The sequence below is a fragment of the Erinaceus europaeus genome, chromosome 2, assembly GCF_950295315.1.
Source record: "Erinaceus europaeus chromosome 2, mEriEur2.1, whole genome shotgun sequence".
Classification (NCBI taxonomy): Eukaryota; Metazoa; Chordata; class Mammalia; order Eulipotyphla; family Erinaceidae; genus Erinaceus; species Erinaceus europaeus.
Genome location: NC_080163.1, coordinates 16,700,925 through 16,723,370, shown reverse-complemented (window position 1 = coordinate 16,723,370; position 22,446 = coordinate 16,700,925). Strand labels below are relative to the sequence as shown.

Sequence of the window (22,446 nt, the reverse complement as noted above, 5' to 3'; positions counted from 1 at the left end):
CCGGGAACACTCTTGCCCCCCGCATCTGGTGCACAACAGAGTGGGTAAGCCAGAGATTTGTGCCCGGGAAGAGGTCTCCCCACCCAAAAGGTCCGACAAATTCCATATAGTTTTGTATATTAGCACTATATTTTAGAAATCCTTTTTTATCTGCCCATTAATTTTAACAAGCTAATATAAATATCAATAGATTGAATTACTATACATAAGGTCTAATAATATCTTCATATATGTTCTTGTGAACGCATGTATTTCAGTAGGAAAATCTTTAGAAGTGGCATTGCTTAACCAAAGGTATAGACATTTAATTTTTTAAAAAAACATTTATTTTACTTTATCAGAGCACTGCTCAGATCTGACTTATGGTGGTGTGGGGGATTGAATCTGGGTCCTGGGAGCCTCAGGCATGAGAGTTTGTTTGCATAACCTTTAATGCTGTTTCCCCTGACCTAAACATTTGACTTTTACAGGCCCTGCAGAATTTTTCAAATATCTACAGTCTCCCAAAAAGTTTGAGTGTCTCGTTCCCTACATTCTTGCAAAGTGTATTCTAATTTTTTTTTTTCAGCTTCTGGAAGTTCACTGGGAAACATCTTCTACAAGTTTTATTTGCTTAATGGAAGCACTTTCAGATTTATTTTGAGCCATACCCTGTGTACACAAGTCTTATCTTTAGTTCATGTTAATGAAACCTCATATCAGGCTGTCAGTTTCAGACCAAAATTGGTACCCAGGTGTTCTTTTTTAAAAAATATATTTATTTTCCCTTTTTGTTGCCCTTGTTTTATTGTTGTAATTATTGATGTCGTTGGATAGGACAGAGAGAAATAGAGGGAGGAGGGGAAAGACAGAGAGGGGGAGAAAAAAAGAGACACCGGTAGGTAGACCTGCTTCACCTTCACGTCTTGTGAAGAGACTCCCCTGCAGGTGGGTTCAAACCAGTATCCTTGCTCAGGTCCTTGTGCTTTGTACCACGTGCACTTAACCCACTGCGCTACCGCCCAATCTTCATACCCAAGTGTTCTGATGTGAGATATCGTCAGAAAGGAATCATTGAACCCAAAGGCCAGTATGAAAAACTGAAATGTGCCTTTGATGCTTTTTCAATAGTCGAGTTTCGGAAAAATCCATGCGAGGACGTGGTGGGGGACATGATGTAGGAACTTAAAAGCAGACAGACATTGGTCATTGTCATTTCTCTGCTCTGAGCCTTCGAGCCAGGAAGCAGATTCATCTCTAGCCCAGGATCCGAATGGTCCAGTGTTTTTGCTCAGCAAGCCCCATCCTCTGCTTGACTGGACTGCTGTGGTCCTAAATGCTCTTACTTCCCGACCAGACCGCTGCCTGGTTGGAGCAGAGGCTGAGAGCAGTGAGAAGACGGTTTTGCAGACTTCTCCCAAGTGGGAGATAAAGGTGGGGAAGGATTTCAAACCTCGCTCTGGCCCTGTGGTCTCTTCACCCAGCTCCCTCTCTGCGCTAAGAATGATGGAGCTACAGATCAGTCGGAAGGCGGTTGCGTGCTCCAAGAATAAGGCAGCCCACGCCCCAGGCTAATCTGTTTTCCGTTTGTTTGCAAAACAAGAACGGGGAACCCGGTGCCCACCATGGCAGAAGGATGTCAGGCGGCTGCTCTCTGAGCTGTCGAGCGAGCGCGCCTGGGCCACGGGCAGCCCTAGGGTGCGCAGGTGTTATTTTGTGTGTGTGTGTGTGGGGGGGGTTGGGTTTTAGGGATGCTGGAGGGGGGGGGGGCGGTTCGTGGCGGAGTGTTGCAGGGCTCCCTGGACGCAGTCTCTGGAATTCAATCCCTGGCCAGCACGCACATGGGAACCCCTCCCTGGCCAGTCTGCGCAAAGTGTGGACAGTTTAAGAGCAGGTGCTGAACGAGGATAGTGTCAAGTTCACCTGTGAACCACAACGGAGTACAGTGGTGTGTGTGTGTGTGTGTGTGTGTCTGCCTGAGGGAGACCCATTCCCCACCCAGGACCCGGGTAGGGGTGGGGGAACTGGGTGGGGCAGTGGTGGTCTCCCCAGCGCCCCAGGCAGGAGGGAGTGGAGGGCCGGGTAGAGCAGTGGCGTCCTTCCCATCACCCCGGGCAGGGGGAGTGGAGGACCGGGTAGAGCAGTGGTGTCCTTCCCATCGCCCCGGGCAGGAGTAGAGGGCCGGGTGGGGCAGTGGTCTCCTCCCCAGCGCCCCCCGCCTAGCCACCGACCCCGCTTGCCAGGCCGGGGCGCAGGGCCAGCCCGCCGCAAGGGCGCGGGGCTGGGGGATGCTAGGGGCCGACCCCGCCCGAACCCCGACTTCCGCCCGGGCCCCGGCCTCCCCCGGCAGAGGGCCCCAGCGAGACAGGCGGAGGGGCCGGGCCCGCCCCTTTGTGCGGTGGCGCGGTTGCCCCGGCGACGGCCCCGCCCCGCCCCCCGCCCTCCGGCGCCCCGCGCCCCGCCCGCCCCGCCGCAGTCCGCAGCCGCCGCCGCAGCCGGCCGGGCGGGATCCCCGGGGCGTCGCAGGCTGGGAGCCCCGCTCGCTCTCCGCGCCCGCGCTTTCGCCCCCGGCCCGCCCCTCGCCGCGTCGGTCCGCTGGCCGGAGCCGGCTGCCCCGCTCGCCCCCCGGCTCGGAGCCCAGGCTCTCGCCCGCCGGGGCCGCCGTGCATGACACCTGGCCGGCGGCCATGGAGGGGGACGGTGCCGACTCGCCGGTGAGCGCGGGGTCCCCCCACCCTTGCGGGGCTCCGCACCCCGGGGGCGCCCCCTTTGTGCCCCAGCCCGGAAGGGGGCGCGGCGGGGCATTGCGGGGCTCCTCCACCTGGGCGCCTCGGGGGCGGGGCGGGCCGGGGGTCCGGGCGCGGGGTGACTGGGTGTCGCGAGGTCGGTCCCCGGAGTGCGGCTGCTGGGCGGCGGGGACTGGTCACCCCCACCACTCCCCCGAAAGTGCTCTTTGCCTTCGGAACCTCATTTATTTTGCAGACCGCCTCGGGCTGTCTCCCCTCGGTGAATGTGAAATGAAACATGTTAACTAAGTGTTCAGTGAGCACTGCAGGGGCTGGGGAGATAGCAACAGGACTTCTGTAATAATAATAAATAATAATAATAATAATAATAATAATAATAATATTTTGTGCCTGAAACTCTGAGGTCCCAGGTTCAATCCCTGACGCCACCTGTAACCAGAGCTGAGCAGTGCTCTAGTGTAGAAGGAAAAGAAAAAAAGAAAAAGGCACTCATTGTTTTTTTGGGGGGGTGGGGGTGGGGGTGAGGGGCTGTCAGTAAAATTAAAAAAATACTCCATACCTATTTCTATTAGGAAGCGGACACACGCCTTTAGGTGCACGCGATGTGGACATGATTTGAGATTCTCCTCATCCCCCACAGTGGAAAGTAAACCTTAAATTAGCTCAATTTTCGGATTAGCTGGGATGGGAATATTCTAATTGGAGTTGTGAGGCATGGCTGTCTTATTTCCAAGCATATGGAAGCTGTGGTGTAATATGGGCTTCTGTTAAATGTTTTTTGAGGATGCAGCAAGAGACTCGCTGTTGCGTTGGAAGACCCAGCTGGCTGTCTCTTTTTTTTTTTTTTTCTCTTTCTTGGGGATTATTATGACACTTTGTGTCAGTTGAGGGGGCAGTAATTGGCATATAGTTTTAAGTGTGTGTGTGTGTGTGTGTGTGTGTGTGTGTGTGTGTGTGTTTGTGTTTTTTCTAATCAGAGCACTGATCAGTTCCGGTTAATGGTGCTGCTGATAATTGACCTGGGATCTCAGGTTTGCAGAACCACTATGTTATCTCCTCTTGCCTTGACATGGTTTTATTATTATTATTATTTGGTAGATTATATGAGTTAATTCAATTTAAGATTTCTGTAAATTTCCAGTGTTGAAATGATTGATGATACAAGGTCTGTGAGTACTTTCAAGTTGGATGATCATGGAAACTCCAGGGAGTTGAGCTTCAGAACCCCTGAGTCATGAATACCTGGGAACAAAAGCCTACCTGGGGGAAAGAAACTGGCCAGAGGTCATCAGATCTTTCTAATGGACAGAAGTCTTCAGTGATTCTCACTAAAGATAGAGTGACTCCTGCAGGCTTGAGAGCTCTTACCAAAGTGCCTCCTAACCCTCTTACACTCTTACAATATTTATTAAGTGCTTTTAAGTAAGTGCTTTGCAGTACAAGAACCGCAAGCATTTTTACCTGCATTACTGTTGAAACACAAGAAAAATGGTCACAGTCAAGGTAGAAAGCTGTTCTTGCCTGAACAAACTACCTAAACTAGTTTCACTAGCGCTTGCTGTTTGTTGGTCACTAAATACAAATACACTCTTACTTTTTGTGCTGTGTATAGTGGCTTGTCAGAAGAGTCATGGAGTATTTTTCTGTAGAAAAAAATAGGAAAAACATCATGACTTTTCTGACAACCATATATATACATGTGTGTGTGTGTGTGTGTATATATATATATATATATATATATATACACACACACACACACACACACACACACACACATATATAGTTTTTTTTTTTGGTTGCAGTTAAGGACTGAACCCAGTGTCTCATATATGGGAACCATGTGTTCTGTCACTGTACAATACCAGCTCCTATGTACTTAATTAAATAAAAATTTATTTTGTACTTAATTTTTATTAAAGTGATCTCATTTCGCTTTTCACTGGAATCCTGTCAGTAGTAGATAAAAGGTGATGTAAATAACTTCATGATGGTTTTTTGTTTTTTAATTTTTAATTTATTTGTTATTGGATAGAGACAGAGAGAAATTGAGAGAAGGGGAAGATAGAGAGGGAGAGAGACAGAGAGATGCCTGCAGACCTGCTTCACCACCGGGCCTGTGAAGCGACTCCCCTGTAGGTGGGGAGCCAGGGGCTTGACCCAGGATCCTAACTGGTCCTTGCGCTTTGCACCAAGTGCACTTAACCAGCTGCACTACTGCCCAACTCCCTGTTTTTCTTTTTTTTAAATAAAGTATTCTTTTTTTAGTTTTTTTTTTGTTATTTTTATTTATTGGATAGAGACAGCCAGAAATTCAGAGGGAAAGAGGTGAGAGAGAGGGAGAGAGATAGAGAGACACCTGCAGCCCTGCTTCACCACTCGTGAAGCTTCACCACTTGTGAAGTTTCTCCCCTGCAGGTGGGGACCGGGGACTTGAACCTAGGTCCCTGTGCACTGTACTGTGTACTCAACCAGGTGCGCCACCACCCGGCCCCTGTTTTTTTTTTTTTTGTTTGTTTTTCTATACATTTAAAAATATCTTATTCAGTGATCCAGGAGGTGGTGCAATGGATAAAGCATTGGACCTGAGTTCGATCCCTGACAGCATATGTACCAGAGTGATGTCTGGTTCTTTCTCGCCTCCTATCTTTCTCATTGATAAATACATCTTTGAAAAAATAGAAATAAAAAATAGTAAAAAAAATATTTATTTACTTATTGGATGGAGACAGAGCAGTTGAGAGGGGAGGGTGTGTCTGTGTGTGTGTCTCTCTGTTTCACTCTAATCTAATAGAGTTTAAAAAGTAATCAAAATAAAATAATGCACACTGTTTACCCCCCAATGTGTCTAAAATACCATTGTTTGTAGAGAGAGAGAAAGAGATATATGTGCACTGCTTCACCACTTTATGAAGCTTCCTCCTGGCATGCGGGGATGGGGGCTCGAACCAGGTCTTTGTGCGTTATAACGTGCACTCACCAGGGTGTGCCGCTGTCCAGTCCCCTCTTCATAATTGCTGATAAGAAATCATGTCCACTAATTTTATTTTGCCTCCAGGGTTATTGTTGGGGTTTGGTGCCTGCATGATTCCACCCTGGTGGTCTTTTTCTTTTTCTTTGTTTCTCTTCTTTTCAGACAGATGTGAGGGCGAGGCGGGGAGGAGACAGCACACCTGCACTGCTCCACCGTATATGCATGTAGCACCCTTTCTGCAAGTGGGGGCTTGAACCCAGGTCCTGAGCATGGCAATATGTGCCCTCTACCGCAGCCCCTAATATGTTATGCTATTTCCCCCCCCCATTCATATTTGTTTCTACCCTCTTGTCCTTCTGTTATAAATATGGATGTTGGAGGGGGGTTGGGGTTGATGGTATAGAATATTATAATGAAAGGGGAAATTTTGACTTAAAAAATAGATCTGGGGGGGAAGGTGAGCACAAGAGGAAGAGTAATAAGCATGTGATTATGTTGGCCCACAAAGAACCTTTCACCCCCAATGTCTCTCTCCATTTAGGTTACCATTAAGAATATCGAGAGAGAGCTCATTTGCCCAGCATGCAAGGAGCTGTTCACCCACCCGTTGATTCTCCCCTGTCAACACAGCATCTGTCATAAGTGTGTGAAAGAACTTCTCTTGACTTTTGATGATTCATTCAATGATGTGGGCTCAGACAACTCCAATCAGAGCAGCCCTCGCATCCGGCTCCATTCCCCCAGCATCGACAAACTTGACAGGATCAGTAGACCAGGTATGTGACAGATTGTGTGTATAAGTGTGAGTGTGTGTGTGTGTTTTGAGAGTTAAATGTCCAGTGATAACTGTGGAAAGGAATTGTTTGTTTGTTTATTTTTATTGCCACCAGGGTTATCACGGGGGCTTGGTGCCAGCACTACAAATTTGTCATTCCTGCCAGCCATTTCCCTACTTCCCTACCTCCCTACCTCCCTCCCTCTCTCCCTCTCTTCCTCCCTTTCTTTCTTTCTTTCTTTCTTTCTTTCTTTCTTTCTTTCTCTCCTTTCTTCCTCCTCTCCTCTCCTCTCCTCTCCTCTCCTCTCCTCTCCTCTCCTCTCCTCTCCCCTCCCCTCCCCTCCCCTCCCCTCCCCTCCCCTCCCCTCCCCTCCCTTTCCCTCCTCTCCTCTCCTTTTCACCAGAGCACTGATCAGCTCTGGCTTCCAGTAGTGCAGGGGACTGAACCTGGGACTTTGGAGTCTCAGGGATAAGAGTCTCTTTGCATAATCATTATGCTGTCTACCCTTGCCCCATTTTTTTTTCTTTCTGTTTCATTTGATAGGACAGAGAGAAATTGAAAGGGGGAAGGGGAGATAGAGCAAGAGTGACACTTGAGTCCTGCTTCACTACAAGTGTCGTGCCTCCCCCCCATCAGGTGGGGTGCTGGGACTCAAACTGGCCCTTGTGTGCATGTAAACTCAACTCATTGGGTGTGCTACCACCCGGCACTGTCATTTTTTTTTTTTTTTAATTTAAGGATTAATCTTTCCAGGTGAATAAACTAGAACTGCTGTGATAAAGGAAACTTCCTATTAAGATGTCAAAAGAAACACTGTGTGGGTGCTCAGGATTTGAATCCTTAGTGGGTGCTAAAACTCTTAGCACCTGTGCCTGGAGTTTAGGGCGTGTTCTCACTCTGTGATGGGTGTGATATGTGGGCTGAACTGTGGAGCTCTTATGAGTGGGATAATCTATACATGGGAACATCTGAATGCTGATGCAGTTAAGGGAGGAGACCATAGAGTGACTAATCCTTCAATTCTTTTTCGAGAAATTGATATCCTATTCTACCTGAGGGCTTTATTCCCCTTTATTTATTCCATTTGTGGTTGATTGGAGGGGGGTGTATTTAATGTCAAATGCGCACTGAGAATGGGAAAAAGAATCAGATATCTCTAATAATTTTGATACTGGCTACAATTTGAAACAATGGTATTTTAGATACATTGGGGGGCTAAACTGTGCATTATTTTATTTTGATTTTTTAAAAATATTCATTCCCTTTTATTGCCCATGTTGTTTTATTGTTGCAGTTATTATTGTTGTTGTTGATGTCCTCGTTGTTGGATAGGACAGAGAGAAATGGAGAGAGGAGGGGAAGACAGAGAGGGGGAGAGAAAGATAGACACCTGCAGACCTGCTTCCCCGCTTATGAAGCGACTTCCCTGCAGGTGGGGAGCCGGGGGCTTGAACCAGGATTCTTATGCCGGTCCTTGCACTTGGTGCCATGTGCACTTAACCTGCTGTGCTGCCGCTCGACTCCCTATTTTGATTATTTTTTAAACTTTATTAGAATAGAGTGAAATTGAGAGACATACACACACACACAGACACACCTGCAACACTGCTTCACTGTTCCTGAAGCTCCCCCTGCAGGTGGGGACAGGGGACTGGAACCTGGTCCTTGCACATTATAACGTGCACTAAACCAGGTGTACCACAGCAGCATGTGTTATTAAAACAGGGTTCATTTGTTTCTCTTCCCTTTTTCAGTGTGGCTAATGGAAAAGTCACAGTGATACAGGTGACTAGCACTTTGGCTCCTAGATTCCTTTCAGATAGCGCTGCTTGGCTCATTTGACAGATTTAAATAAAAGGATGCCCTCAAAGGAGACTAAAGTGTGTGCCAGAAACAACACCAGCTTACGTAAAAAATAAAGGCTTCGTTACTGTACATCTTTGGTCACATGTATGCAAGTTCCCACTTGTTCCGTGTTTTTTTTTTTTTTTAATATTTATTTTGTGAGAGAGATACAGAGAGAAAGATACCAGAGCACACTGCTCAGTTCTGGCTTATAGTGGTGCTGGGGATTGAACCTGGGGCCTCTGAGCCTCAGATAACCATTATGCTGTCTCCCCAGCTTTTCACTTGTCGTTTAATTTCTTCTTGTCAGAAAAGCATTATTTTAGTCATTTTTTTATTTACAGCATTGGCTTTGATAGTAAAAAAAAAAAAAACTAAACTAAAAGAAACAAAAGGTGTTTGATGTTACTTGCAGAAAAATGGTAGTTTAACTGTGGGACGGTATAAAGTGTAGTTTTCTTAAGCGCTGGACCCCACCCACAGCAGTGGATTCTAGACCCCAGTCAGCCTGATGAATGGTTTCCCATTGCAGCCTCCGTGAACACAGACCACGTGGACGAAGAAACATTTCTTTCTACTGTTGATTCAATGATTGTATTTTGTGCAAGACACAGTTACTGCTTTATCTTTTGTTAACAAGCTGTGACTCTTTCTCTGTGAAATTAAATTCTAAACCCAGCTTTCTGTTCATTGTCCACAGCATCACAACGGAGATCTTTGGGGTGGAGAGGTAGAAAAAAAAAAATGCTTTTTTTTTTTTTTTTTTGCTTGTGTGGCCGCAGGCAGTACGGTTTTAGAGCGAATCTAAATAACACAGATAAGGCTTTTCAACACCAGTGGTCAAGTCTTCAAAATTCTACAGAAAGTGAACCAATTGGGCTGAAATGTCTTAAAAGATCAACTGGACAAAATTGCTAAGAAGTTCTCTTTTTTTTCTTTTCTTTTCTTTTTTTCTTCTTTACTTTTATACTGATTGTGTAGGCAATGGTGGGTTGGGGTATCCAGGCCCAGGGCTGCCTCTATAAGAATTATGTGCTGTGTGAGCTGCAGCCCTGCTCAGTTCTGATGTATTTAAAGGAAGCACTGGTATTAGTGCTTCCTTTTTGTTAATAAAATTGGCTGTCAGAAAAGTCATACCATATTTTTCTATGCAAAAATGCATCATGTTGTTGTTGTTGTTCTTTTTTTTTTTTTTTTTTACCAGAGCATTGCTCAACTCTGGCTTATGGTGGTGCAGGGGATTGAACCAGGAACTTTGGATAACATTATGTTATCTACCCTTGCCCTGGTTGTGACTTTTCTAACAGTCCAATACATGACAAACCATTTCTGGGAAAAGGTTATCTGTGAGTATTTTTAAAAATATCTAATTTATTGGATATAGACAGGGAAATTGAGAAGGAAGGGGAAGACAGGAAGAGAGACAGATACCTGCAGTCTACTTCACTGCTTGTGAAGCCTTCCCCTGTAGGTGGGGGGGGACCTGGGGCTTGAACCTAGGAGTTTTTTTTAAAAGACATTTTCATAAAAATCTTTTACAATTATTTAATGGAACAGACCTTCTGTTAACAGTCCTATTGCTACTTTGGAGAGAAGTTCAAATACATATGTGCTTTATTCTGTATTCAAAAACTTGCTTAAAGGTATTTTATAGTGTTTTTTTTTTTTTTTAGTAATATATCTTATGCTATATAAGTTACTATTTTAAAGCCGTTGAGATAAAAATTTTAACATTGTGGATTTATCTATTTTGGGGTAAATGATACATACTGCTTTATTTTTATAAGTATTTGATCCTATATGAATGGTAGGTCAGCCTATTTGATCAAAGTTATACACACATATGTATATGTGCATGTACATGTCTATGTGTATGTATATGTATGTATATATATCTTGTTTCTATTCCCATTGATCTGTGAAAGGTAGGTCAGCCTATTTGATTAAACTTATATACACACACACACACACACACACACACACATATATTGTTTCCATTCCCACTGACCTTTAAACTAAAGTTGGTTTCTTTTCTTTCTTTCTTTCTTTTTTTTTTTTTGTGTGGAATGCTGATGATAGCTTACATTTTATAAGAGAAATTACACACCTGAAATTATCCCTTTTTTGTCCTCACTTCCATACTCTGAGAGGCCACATTTAAGTCAATTCTCTCTCTTCTTAAGTCCCTGAAGAATTTTTTTTTTTTTTTTTTTTTAACCAGAGCACACTGCTGCTGCTGCTGGTGGTGATGTGTCTGTGTGTTTGGGGGGAAGGGGATTGAACCTGGGACTTTGGAGCCTCAAGCACGAGAGCTTCCTTGCATAACCAGTATGCTATCAAACCCCCCCACCCCCACCCCCCTACCCAGTCCTTGGAAATTTTAAGGGTTTAACAATTTAGAAATTGGAAGATAACATCAGAGCAGTTTTGTTGTTGTTTGTTTTTAATTTAGAGCTTTTTATTCTGGACTCAAAACAGTTGAAAAGCAGTTTTTGCAGATTGGAAATGCTAAAACTCACAGGGTAACTAACTCCCAGGTGTCAGATGGTCCATGTGTATTGGAGGTGGCATCTTGTCTTTTTTTTTTTTTTTACCAAAGCACTGATCAACTCTGGCTTATGGTGGTGCAGGTGATTGAACCCGGGACTTTGGAGCCTCAGGGATGAGAGTCTCTTTGCATAATCATTACGCTATCTAACCCTGCCTGGAGGTGGCATCTTGTATGATGTTGACCTACTGTTCAACTCCACAAGGTCTAGCACAGATGCCCAGCCCATAGTTCACTGACTGGCAGCAGTGGGGCTATTATTTGCCACCAGGATATGAGGAGTGAGGAGGACATAACTGGCACATGCTTGGAACCTATGATGTATGAACTAGCTCTCTGTTTCTTTTCCTTTTCTTTTCTTTTCTTTTCTTTTCTTTTCTTTTCTTTTCTTTTCTTTTCTTTTCTTTTCTTTTCTTTTCTTTTTTCTTTGCCTCCAGGGTTATTGCTGTGACTTGATGCCTGCACTACAAATCCACTTAATCCTAGAGGCTATTTTTCCCATCTTGTCGCCCTTGTTGTTGTCATTATGGTTGTCATTGATGTTGTTGGATAGGACAGAGAGAAATTGAGGAGGGGAAGACAGAAAGGGGGAGAGAAAGATAGACACCTGCAGACCTGCTTCACCGCCTGTGAAGTGACTCCCCTGCAGGTGGGGAGCCGGGGGCTTGAACCAAGATCCTTATGCAGGTCCTTGCGCTTCGTGCCATGTGCGCTTAACCCGCTGCACTACGGCCTGACCCCCAGCTCTGTTTCTGAGTACCTAATGCTATCTTTTTTTTAAAGATTTATTTATTTATTTATTAATGAGATAGGCAGAGAGAGAGAAAGAACCAGACATCACTCTGGCACATGTGCTGCCGGGGATTGAACTCAGGACCCCAGGCTTGAGAGTCCAGTGCTTTATCCACTGCGCCACCTCCTGGACCACACAAATGCTATTCACTTTTTAAAAAAATTTTTAAATTTTATTTTCCTCTTTTTAAAACTATTATCTTTATTTACCGCATAAAGATAGCCAGAAATTGAGAGGAATGGTTAGCTAGAGATGGAGAAAGAGAGACACCTGCAGCACTGCTTTACCATCTACAAAGCTTTCTCCCTGTAGGTGAGGACTGGGGGCTTGAACCCAGGTCCTTGGAACTTGTAACATGTACACTGAACCAGCTACACTACCACCCCACCCCCTGCTATTCATTTTTATGATTGAAATGGTAAGGCATATGAATGAGAGTTAACTTGGCTCGGGAATTCTTCCATAAGCCATTACAATCTTCGTTTAAAAATTGTCCTGAATTTTATCTTATCTAACCCCTTTTAAAAAATTTCTTCATTGGGGAATTAATGTTTTACATTTGACAGTAAATACAATAGTTTGTACATGCATAACATTTCCCAGTTTTCCATATAACCATACAATCCCCACTAGGTCCTCTGTCATCCTTCTTGGACCTGTATTCTCTCCCCCCACCCCCCCACCCCAGAGTCTTTTACTTTGGTGCAATATGCCAATTCCAGTTCAAGTTCTACTTGTGTTTTCTCTTCTGATCTTGTTTTTCAACTTCTGCCTGAGAGTGAGATAATCCCATATTCATCCTTCTGATTGATCTAACCCTTTAAAAATTTTTTTATTACCTTTTTAAAAATAGTTTATTTTCTCTTTTGTTGTCCTTGTTTTTCATTGTTGTTATAGTTATTATTGCTATTGATGTTGTCATTGTTAGATAGGACGGAAAGAAATGGAGAGAGGAGGGAAGACGGGGGGTGGGGTGGGGAGAGAAAGATACACACCTGCAGACCTGCTTCACCGCCTGTGAAGTGACTCCCCTGCAGGTGGGGAGCCGGGCCTCGAACCATGATCTTTGCTGGTCCTTGCGCTTTGCTCCACGTGCGCTAAACCCGCTGTGCTACCGCCCAACTCCCTTTTTATTACCTTTTTGTATTTATTGGATAGGCACAGCCAGAAATTGAGAGGAAAAGGGTGATAGGGATGGAGAGAGACAGAGAGACACCTGCAGTCCTGCTTCACCACTCGAGAAGCTTTCCCCCTGCAGGTGGGGACTGGGGGCTTGAACCTGGGTCCTTGCGCACTATAACATGTGTGCTCAAATATGGGCGCCACCACCTGGCCCCTTTTCTAACCTTTTTTAAAAAAGGATGTCTTAAAAAAAATTTTTTTTAATTATCTTATTTATTGGATCAAAATGCCAGAAATCAAGAGGAAGGGTAATATAGGGAGGGAGGAAGACAGACACCTGCAGCACTGCTTCACCACTCGTGAAGCTTTCCTCCTGCAGGTGGGGACTGGGGGCTTGAACCCGGTTCCTTTCACATTGTAACATGGGTTTAAACCAGGTGTGCCACCACCGGGCCCCTTTACCTGTCTTTAAAGATACAGGGAGAAAAGAACTGATTCTACTGTGGTCCAGGAGGTGGCTCAGTGGATTAAGCATGAGCTCTCAAGCATGAGGTCCTGGGTTTGATCCCTGGCAGCAAATGTACCAGAGTGACGTCTGTTTTTTTTTTTCCCTCTCTCTCCCTTCTCCTGTCTTTCTCATAAATAAATAAAATATTTTTTAAAAAAAAATACACCTACTTAAAAAAAAAAAAGAATTGACTCTACTAGGTGACATACTCAGGAAATTTTCAGATATTATTGTAGTAAACGTAGTTTGGCCTGTGAAGTTGCCCTGTTTACTTAAGCCCACGCTTATTTCCTCCTCTGCCATCACCTTCTCTCTCTTCATCGTGTCACTCGGTGCACCGTGTCATTGAACGGCACTATCCAACAGGATATTCTTCTCAGAATATGGAAATGCTCGCAGCCATGAAGTGCCGATGGTAGCCAGGCTAGCCATATGTGGTTCTTGAGAATTTGAAATCTGGATATGGAAACCAAGGAAGTGAATTAAAAAAAAAAACTTTTAATCTTCCAAAAGAATTATTTATTTACTACTTTATGTATTTATTCACCGGATAGAGACAGCCAGAAATTGAGAGGGAAGGGGGTGATAGGGAGAGAGACAGAGAGACACCTGCAGCACTGCTTGATCACTTGCGAAGCTTTTCCCCTGCAGGTGGGGACCAGGGGATTGAACCCAGGTCATTGCACGTTATAATGTGTACTCAGCCAGGAGCACCACCATCTGGCCCCTTCCCCCAATTTTTAAAAACACATTTTTTTTCTTTTTTTTAAAATTGTTTTATTTATTCCCTTTTGTTGCCCTTTTTTTTTAATTGTTGTAGTTATTGTTGTCATTGTTGGACAGGACAGAGAGAAATGGAGAGAGGAGGGGAAGACAGAGAGGGGGAGAGAAAGATACAGACCTGCTTTATCGCCTGCGAAGTGACTCCCCTGCAGGTGGGGAGCCAGGGGCTCAAACCGGGTTCCTTACGCCGGTTGGTTCTGCGCTTTGCGCCTTGTGTGCTTAACCCGCTGCACTGCCGCCCAGCTCCCAAGCCCCCCAATTTTTATTTATTTATTTAATGATAGAGACAAAGTCCAAGTAGCACTTGGAACTTCAGGCTTGCAAATTCCAAGCTCTGTCACTATGCATTCTCATAGACTGCAGGGAGTGACTTTTAAATTAAGTTTAAATAACTGCATTTGGTTAACAGTTATATGAGTCAGCATAGCTGTAGAATCAAAAAAGTTGGCTTTTAATATTTCATCTGTAGGTATATACTTTTTTTCTTTGGATTTACTGCCCAGAGTATCTTTAGATCTGTTAGATTTTCTTTTTTGCCCATATATATATATATATATATATATATATATATATATATATATATATTTTTTTTATTGCTACCAGGGTTATCTCTTTTCATTTCCTTTCTTTTCTTTCTATTTTCTTTGACAGGACAGAAAATTGAGAGGGGAGGGGAAGGTAGAGAGTGAGAGAGAGAGAAAGAGCGAGGCATCTGCATATCTGCAGACCTGCTTCACTGCTTGTGAAGTGTCACCCCTGCAGATGGGGAATGGAGACTTGAACCAGGTCCTTGTGCGCTTAACTGAGTTCACCACCACGTAGCCCCTCCATATATTCTTTTTTTTCAGTGAGAATAATGGTAGAAGTACAAGGCAGATGGAATAAAACGTAAATTCTTTTTTAAAAATTAACTTTATTTATTGGATAGAGATGGCCAGAAATTGAGAGGGGTGGAGGAGAGAGAGAGAGAGAGAGAGAGAGAGGGAAAGAGAGGGAGAGAGAGACACCTGCAGCCCTACTCTACCACTCATGAAACTTCCCCCTGCAGGTAGGGACTGGGGGGCGCTCAAACCCAGGCCTTTGTGCACTGTAATATATGTGCTCAACCAGGTGTGCCACCACCTGGCCCCTAAAACATAAATTCTTTAGCATTCCTAATTTCTCGCGTCATTATGGCCTGTTTAGAAAAGTAGCTAACGTGCGTTGGTTTAATATTTTTGACTGATTTCAGAACTTCAGTGTGATATTTTTGACTAAAATCTTATTTTTATTTTGAAATTAAAAGAGGGTTACAGAAAAGGGATGAAACACCAGCTCTGAACATTTTGCTTAGGGAGGCCAAAATCTGGTTGTCCTCAGTGTACATATTGGAGGAATATGATTCAGTTGACCTGATTTAATTTTGCTGTATTCCATTACATCATTGATCAGAATCTGCATACAAAAATTAATTAAAAAAAAAAAGCCACCGGCTATTGAAATTACTTACCTATCTTAATTCCTGTCACTCCATTTGTGAGCGGAAGCATGTCCTTTAATGCGAGTTTCCATTTGTTTGAACTTGACCACTGCATTGCATCACTTCCAGAATTACTTGGCTTGTTTCCTTGTTCACGAAATGAACATTTTCATTGGCATGTTTGTTTGTTTTTTAAGTAGCTGTACTGCTTATTTCATTATGTGCCTGCTGTGGTGTGAAACATCTCGGACTGTATTGCATGTTATTTTTTTTCTAGAACTGTGACAAAGATATATTTTTGCAGAATTTCCCCATCAGACTGTATTGCATGTTATTTTTTTCTAGAACTGTGACAAGGATATATTTTTGCAGAATTTCCACATGTTTATGGGGAAAAGCCATTTTGTATGCTTTCTTTTTTGTCTGCTTAAAAAATAAGTAAAGGTTCTATCTTTAAATGGAAGCCTTAAAAGAATTGTGCATGCTAGTTGCACAGTGAGCCATCTGGCTAGATACCATGGAGCATGCTGTAAAGTTATTTCACTTGAATAATATTGTGGGCTGATGATAATTTTCTTTTTCTTTAATTGGATAGAGACAGAGAGAAGTTGAGAGGGGAGGGGGAGAGAGAGCAGGAGAGAGACAGAGAGACACCTGCAGCCCTGCTTCATCACTTGTGTAGTTTTTTCCCCCCTGGAGGTGGAGACCAGGGACTTGAATCTGGGTCCTTGTGCACTGTAATATGTGCGCTTAACCAGATGCGCCACCACCTGCTCCCCTCCCCCCATTTTTTTTTTTTCTGTGTAATAATGCCAGACATCACACAGTGCGCCAGTGAGCACTTCACTTCACGTGTGGCATATGCTTAGTTGAACCACTCATTTTTGATACTGGCTCTAGGCAGTTTGAAAGAAGACTGAAGGTTAGAATTTGTGTTTAGGAATTTAGGAAGTTCTTTTGTGGGCAGCTGTGATCACATGCTCTTAAGAATAGTGTGTAAGAGAGGCATATGGTGTGGTGGTGTGGTATGGCATGCATGCGGCTATGTTTGGGCAGTCCTGGTTTCCTGTGAACCAAGTGGTAAGAACTGCCATGCCTTGGGAGTGTGGTGCTTGATTACACTCACTGTATATTCCTGGTGTCATATACTTAGTAGAAGTATGTGCGATGCTTGTTGTGTCCTTTTGGCTTAACTGAATTTCATAGATCTTAATGATTCTTTTATTTTTTTTCCCCCAGGCCATAAGAAGATATTACATGGTTGGTTTTTCCTTCTTGAAGTCATTAGATCCTAGATCTATGAATGAAGCTCTTTCACTTCCTTCTAGATGGCTCTCAGTTAGTTAATGATTCCATTTACTGAATTTCTTCTGAAGTGACAGTACTTCAGGGGAAAGCTCTGTGTCACAATGCTTCTTCTTCTTTTATATATATATATATTTCTTTTTTATATTTATTTTTCCTTTTGTTGCCCTTTTTTTATTGTTGTTGTACTTATTATTGTTGTTGCTGTTGATGATGTCGTCGTCATTGTCGTCGTTAGATAGGACAGAGAGAAATGGAGAGTGGAGGGGAAGACAGAGAGGGAGAGAGGAAGATTGACACCTGCAGACCTGCTTCACCGCCTGGGAAGCGACTCTCCTGCAGTTGGGGAGACGGGCTCCAACCCGGATCCTTGCTCCGGTCCTTGTGCTTCATGTCACGTGCGCTTAACCTGCTGCGCTACCACCCGACTCCCGTCACAGTGCTTCTAATAAGTTCAAAGTCACATACTCCTTTGAGAGAAGGGTAGAATAAAAACTATATAGTATTTAACCAGAGGAGACCTGTGGATATGTCGATGCCACATATTTTCATACAGTTCCAGATTATTTGCAAGCCTGTTGCGGGGGGGGGGGGGGGGGGGAAGGGAAGGGATTCTCTCCAGACCATGTTCATGAGTTCCAAGTCAGGGACTCCTGCTTTTCCATGTATGAACTCGTTTTCCTCTGAGACGGGGCTGTATTCATTTGAAAGGAAACCAAATTGCTTCGCAAATGAGATACAGAAATACTACAGCTGGTAGTCCTATCATTTTGACAGATGCTAACCCTATGCATTGTGGTTTTGTTGATTTACCTAATTTAATCTGTTTTTTCTGTGGGGGTTTTCCAATAGAATCTTTTCCTATTCTTGTTTAATAATCATTAATAACTTGAGGTTGTCTTTTGTATACCAAAGAAAAGCAGGTTTTTAAAAGTAGCATTTCCATAATGCAAATAGACTCAAGTGGAGCCACTATGAATACTATGTTTTTGAATATGTATCTACATATATATCTACCTATCTTTCCCAAACATGACTCCTTCCCCTCCCCCCTTTTCATTTTCCTACTGAAGTAACTAAATAAAGGCTTACCAATTACACAGGCTGGAAGCGCAATTCATTGACTCCTAGAACAACCACTCTTCCCTGCCCTGGCTGTGAGCACGTTGTGGATCTTGGAGAACGAGGAATCAATGGTTTGTTTAGAAATTTCACTTTGGAAACAATTGTTGAAAGGTACCGCCAGGCCGCTAGGGCAGCCACAGCCATTATGTGTGACCTTTGTAAGCCACCACCCCAGGAATCCACGAAAAGTTGCATGGACTGTAGTGCCAGCTACTGCAACGAATGCTTCAAAATCTATCATCCTTGGGGCACTGTGAAGGCTCAGCACGAGTATGTGGGTCCAACCACCAATTTTAGACCCAAGGTAAGCAGCACTCTTGTTAAGACGGTAAGTCTTCATTCTGTGAAAGACAAGATAACACATCTGTTTCATTTGTCTTTCAGTTTTATTTTACTTTTTTAATCATCTTAATTTATTTATTGGATAGAGACAGCCAGAAATCCACAGGGAAGGGGGATGATAGGGAGAGAGGCAGAGAGACACCGGCAACACTGCTTCACCACTGGCAAAGCTTTCCCCCTGTGGGTGGGGACCGGGGGCTCGAACCTGGGTCCTTGAGCATTGTAACATGCGCAGCCCAACCCAGTGCTAATAGTGACTCTTAACACCTTGGCAGCTGGACACAGTAAGATACAGTGTAACACAAGTGTGTTTATAATAACTAAATTACAGCGGAAAAGGTCACTTAGATGGATGTTGAAATTCTTAAACTTAAATAGCTTCTGGGCTGTCCTTTCTGATGTATGATATTCTCACAGGGTTGAAGTGGTATCTCATTGCTGGTATCTTACTTGCATTTCTCTGAAATCAATGACTTGGAGCATTTTTTTTCCCTATGTCTGTTGGCCTTTAGGATTTCTAAATTTTCTAAAAGAAAATTCTGTGGTGAATTTTCTTTTCATATTCTCTCCTCATTTTTGGATGGGATCCTTTGGTTTTTTTGTTGCTGAGTTTGGTGAAGTCTTTATTTATTTTGGTTATTAGCAATGACTAAATCATTAACCCTTCCAATAATAAAAAAAAAAAAAGTGGTCCGGAAGGTGGCTCGGTGAAAAAACTTTGACTCTCAAGCATGAGGTCCCGAATTCGATCCCTGGCAGCACATATGCCAGAGTGATGTCTGGTTCTTTCTCTCTCCTCCTACCTTTCTCAAAAATAAATAAAACCTTAAAAAAAGTTTTTTTTAATGAAAAACTGTAATAGTAATAATGAGTCAGGTTCATTTAAGAGTATATTTGACTAACCAGTGAAATTATTAAAAATTTTGTGCTTGTTAGTATAACTCATAACTGGGAAGCATTTTTCTGACTTTTTAAAGCTTAAATTAAACTATGAATAAGTAAGAATAACAACAGGATAGTATTTTGAAACTTATAACTCAATAATTATGTAGTATGTAAGATAGACTTTATTAAGTCTTAAGATATTCCAAATATTCTGGGTAATTTCTTTAATCATGCCCACAAAGAACTTTTTTTTTTTTTTAACTGATTCCTCTGTTACTTTGCAAGATGAAAAGCAAGATTAATTATGAATATTCTCACCTTTTGCCTTCTAGTTAAGGGAACACTGTAATTGATTATATTTGGTTTGTTTAAAGTTTGTATTTCTTATAATCTAGTGAGTTGTGTGTAATATAGTAATGTATTTGCATTTTTTTTGAGCATAAAACCTATAAGAAAAAAATGGGGGAAAGTCAAATGTTTCCTGAGGCTGTGAACTAAGTAATTCTCAGAGTGTTATTAAGTAGTTAAGGATTAGTCCATGAGAACTAGACCACAGACAATTCCAAGTTCTGAATGACTTTTTACCAAATGTCAGTATGCTAAAAGACTTACCAAACAGTGCTTAGTGGTCTGTATTAATCTCATTTTAAATGCCAGAAGTCTTAGATTTAAAAAAAGTTGTTTCTTCATGAGAGAATCTGCGCTTCTTAGGTAAATTGAATTTGAGTGTACAAGAGTTAATTTCAGGAAATTTTGAGTACAATAAATACAAATTGTAGCCTTGTGCTAGACTGTAATATAATCTGTTCTGGAATATAATAAGTAATCATTGGGGGCCACGTAACATGAGTCATATGGAGAAATATATTTTTCCCTTCTAAACTGTTAATGTTCAAAACATTAAAAATTTAAAAAGATCTGCCGTATCCTATTGAATGTTTGCATATAAATTTGAGTTTGTGTGATGATTTCTTGCAGAATTCCAAAAAAGCAGACACACCTGGAACTTTATATAATAAAATATTCTAAGAATTTTTGATACCGATGCCACAATTTCTCTTTCTTCATTTCTTCCTCCTTTCTTTTTTTTATTTGCTTTTTTCACCTTTTGTTGCCCTTGTTGTTTTAGTTATTATTATTGTTGTTATTGATGTCGTTATTGTTGGATAGGACAGAGAGAAACGGAGAGAGGAGGGGAAGACAGAAAGGGGGAGAGAAAGACAGACACCTGCAGACCTGCTTCACTGCTTGTGAAGCGGGACCCCCCCCCTTTGCACGTGGGGAGCTGGGTGCTCAAATCGGGATCCTTACCCTGGTCCTTGTGCTTCACACCATGTGCGCCACTGTCCAGCTCCCAGGAAGTATTTAAAAAAAAAAAAAAAAAAATATATATATATATATATATATTTCCCCTTTTGTTGCCCTTTTTTTTTTTTATTGTTGTTGTTACTGATGTCATCATTGTTAGATAGGACAGAGAGAAATGGAGAGAGGAGGGATTATGGACCAAAAATCTCTATGGGGTGCAAAAGGTGGGAGGGAGGTCGGCTTCTGTAATTACTTTTTTTTTTTTTTTTTAGAATTTATTTATTTATTCATGAGAAAGATAGGAGAGAGAACCAGACTTCACTCTGGTACATGTGCTGCCAGGGATTGAACTCAGAACCTCATGATTGAGAATCCAGTGCTTTATCCACTGTGCCATCTCCCAGAGCACTATAATTGCTTTTCCACTGGATGTGGGCATTGACAGGTTGATCCATACCCCCAGCCTGTTGCCACAGTTTTTCATAAGGTGTTAGTCACCTTATAAATATATAAATAAACCATCAAGAATTGTCTAGCGTGTTCAATTCCTAGTTTAGTTCTATATCCCACTGAAGTCTGCTAGGAATGCAGTTTTCACTACATTCTCACCAAGTTTAGGAGAACACTTTCTACATGTTTAACTGACCATTTTGAGTTCACCAATGGTAAACAACAAAAATACTCATAAAGGAATTTTCACATAGCATGTCATATTCTTTTCTTTCTTCTTATACTTTTAGTCACTTAAGAGACTTACACAAGTGCCCTGGTCACTCTGGCTCTTGGTGGTGGTGGAGACTGAACCTGAGACTTCTGAATCTCAGGCATGAAAGTCTTTTTCATTACCATAATGCTGTCTTCCCTTGGGAGGAATTACAGGGTTTCACTGTTCCAGGCTGACTGTTTTAGTGGCAGAGAAAAGGGATAAAGAAATCACAACATGGGGCCAGGTGGTAGTACACCTGGTTAAGCACACATATTACAGTGTGCAAGGTACCTGGGTTCAAGCCCCTGATCACCACCTGCAGAGGGAAAGCTTCACGAGTGGTGAAGCATGGCTGCAGGTGTCTCTCTCTTTCCTTTTCTACCCCTCCCCTCTAAGTTTCTTTCTGCCTCTCTCTAATAATAAAATAAAAGTATTAAAGAGAAAAAAGATAAGAAAAGAAACCACAGGGAGTCTGGCGGTAGCACAGCGGGTTAAACGCACTTGACGCAAAGTACGAGGACCAGCATAAGGATCCCGGTTCAAGCCCCCGGCACCCCATCTGCAGGGGGTTCGCTTCACAGGCTGTGAAGCAGGTCTGCAGGTGTCTATCTCTCCCCCTCTGTCTTCCCCTCCTCTCTTCATTTCTCTCTGTCCCATCCAACAACGACGACACCAACAACAACAATAACTACAACAATAAAAACAACAAGGGCAACAACAACAACAAAAAGAAACCACAACACTGAAACTTCCGTGGGGGTGAAAACAATTTTTGTTTTTATGTCACGTGAGTGCTGAAGATGCTCATTTATGCTTTTACTCCTTGCTTTACAGATTCTGATGTGTCCCGAGCATGAGACGGAGAGAATCAACATGTACTGTGAGTTATGTAGGAGACCAGTCTGTCATCTCTGCAAGCTGGGTGGCAATCATGCCAATCATCGTGTGACCAGTATGAGCAGTGCCTACAAGACCTTAAAGGTAGGACTTGTTTGCTTTTGGAGCTCATTTGGATGTTAACTGGACTTCTTTAACGTCTTCCTTAGAAAATCATGCCTTGGGGAGTCGGGCTGTAGCGCAGTGGGTTAAGCGCAGGTGGCACAAAGCACAAGGACCGGCATAAGGATCCCGGTTCGAACCCCGGCTCCCCACCTGCAGGGGAGTCGCTTCACAGGCGGTGAAGCAGGTCTGCAGGTGTCTATCTTTCTCTCCTCTTCTGTCTTCCCCTCCTCTCTCCATTTCTC

General features: G+C 43.0%; 1 protein-coding gene across 1 annotated transcript in view; it reads left to right on the top strand.

Annotated features, from left to right (window-relative positions):
* The first annotated feature begins 2,458 nt into the window (after window positions 1–2,458).
* The window catches only part of TRIM36 (tripartite motif containing 36), a 58,463-nt gene continuing 38,475 nt past the window's right edge, over window positions 2,459–22,446 (top strand). The window contains exons 1-4 of the mRNA XM_016187614.2: window positions 2,459–2,693; window positions 6,239–6,473; window positions 17,940–18,265; window positions 22,037–22,183. Of these exons, the coding sequence (XP_016043100.1) occupies window positions 2,667–2,693; window positions 6,239–6,473; window positions 17,940–18,265; window positions 22,037–22,183 (735 nt within the window). The 5' untranslated portion in view covers window positions 2,459–2,666. The remainder of the gene's footprint in view (window positions 2,694–6,238; window positions 6,474–17,939; window positions 18,266–22,036; window positions 22,184–22,446) is intronic.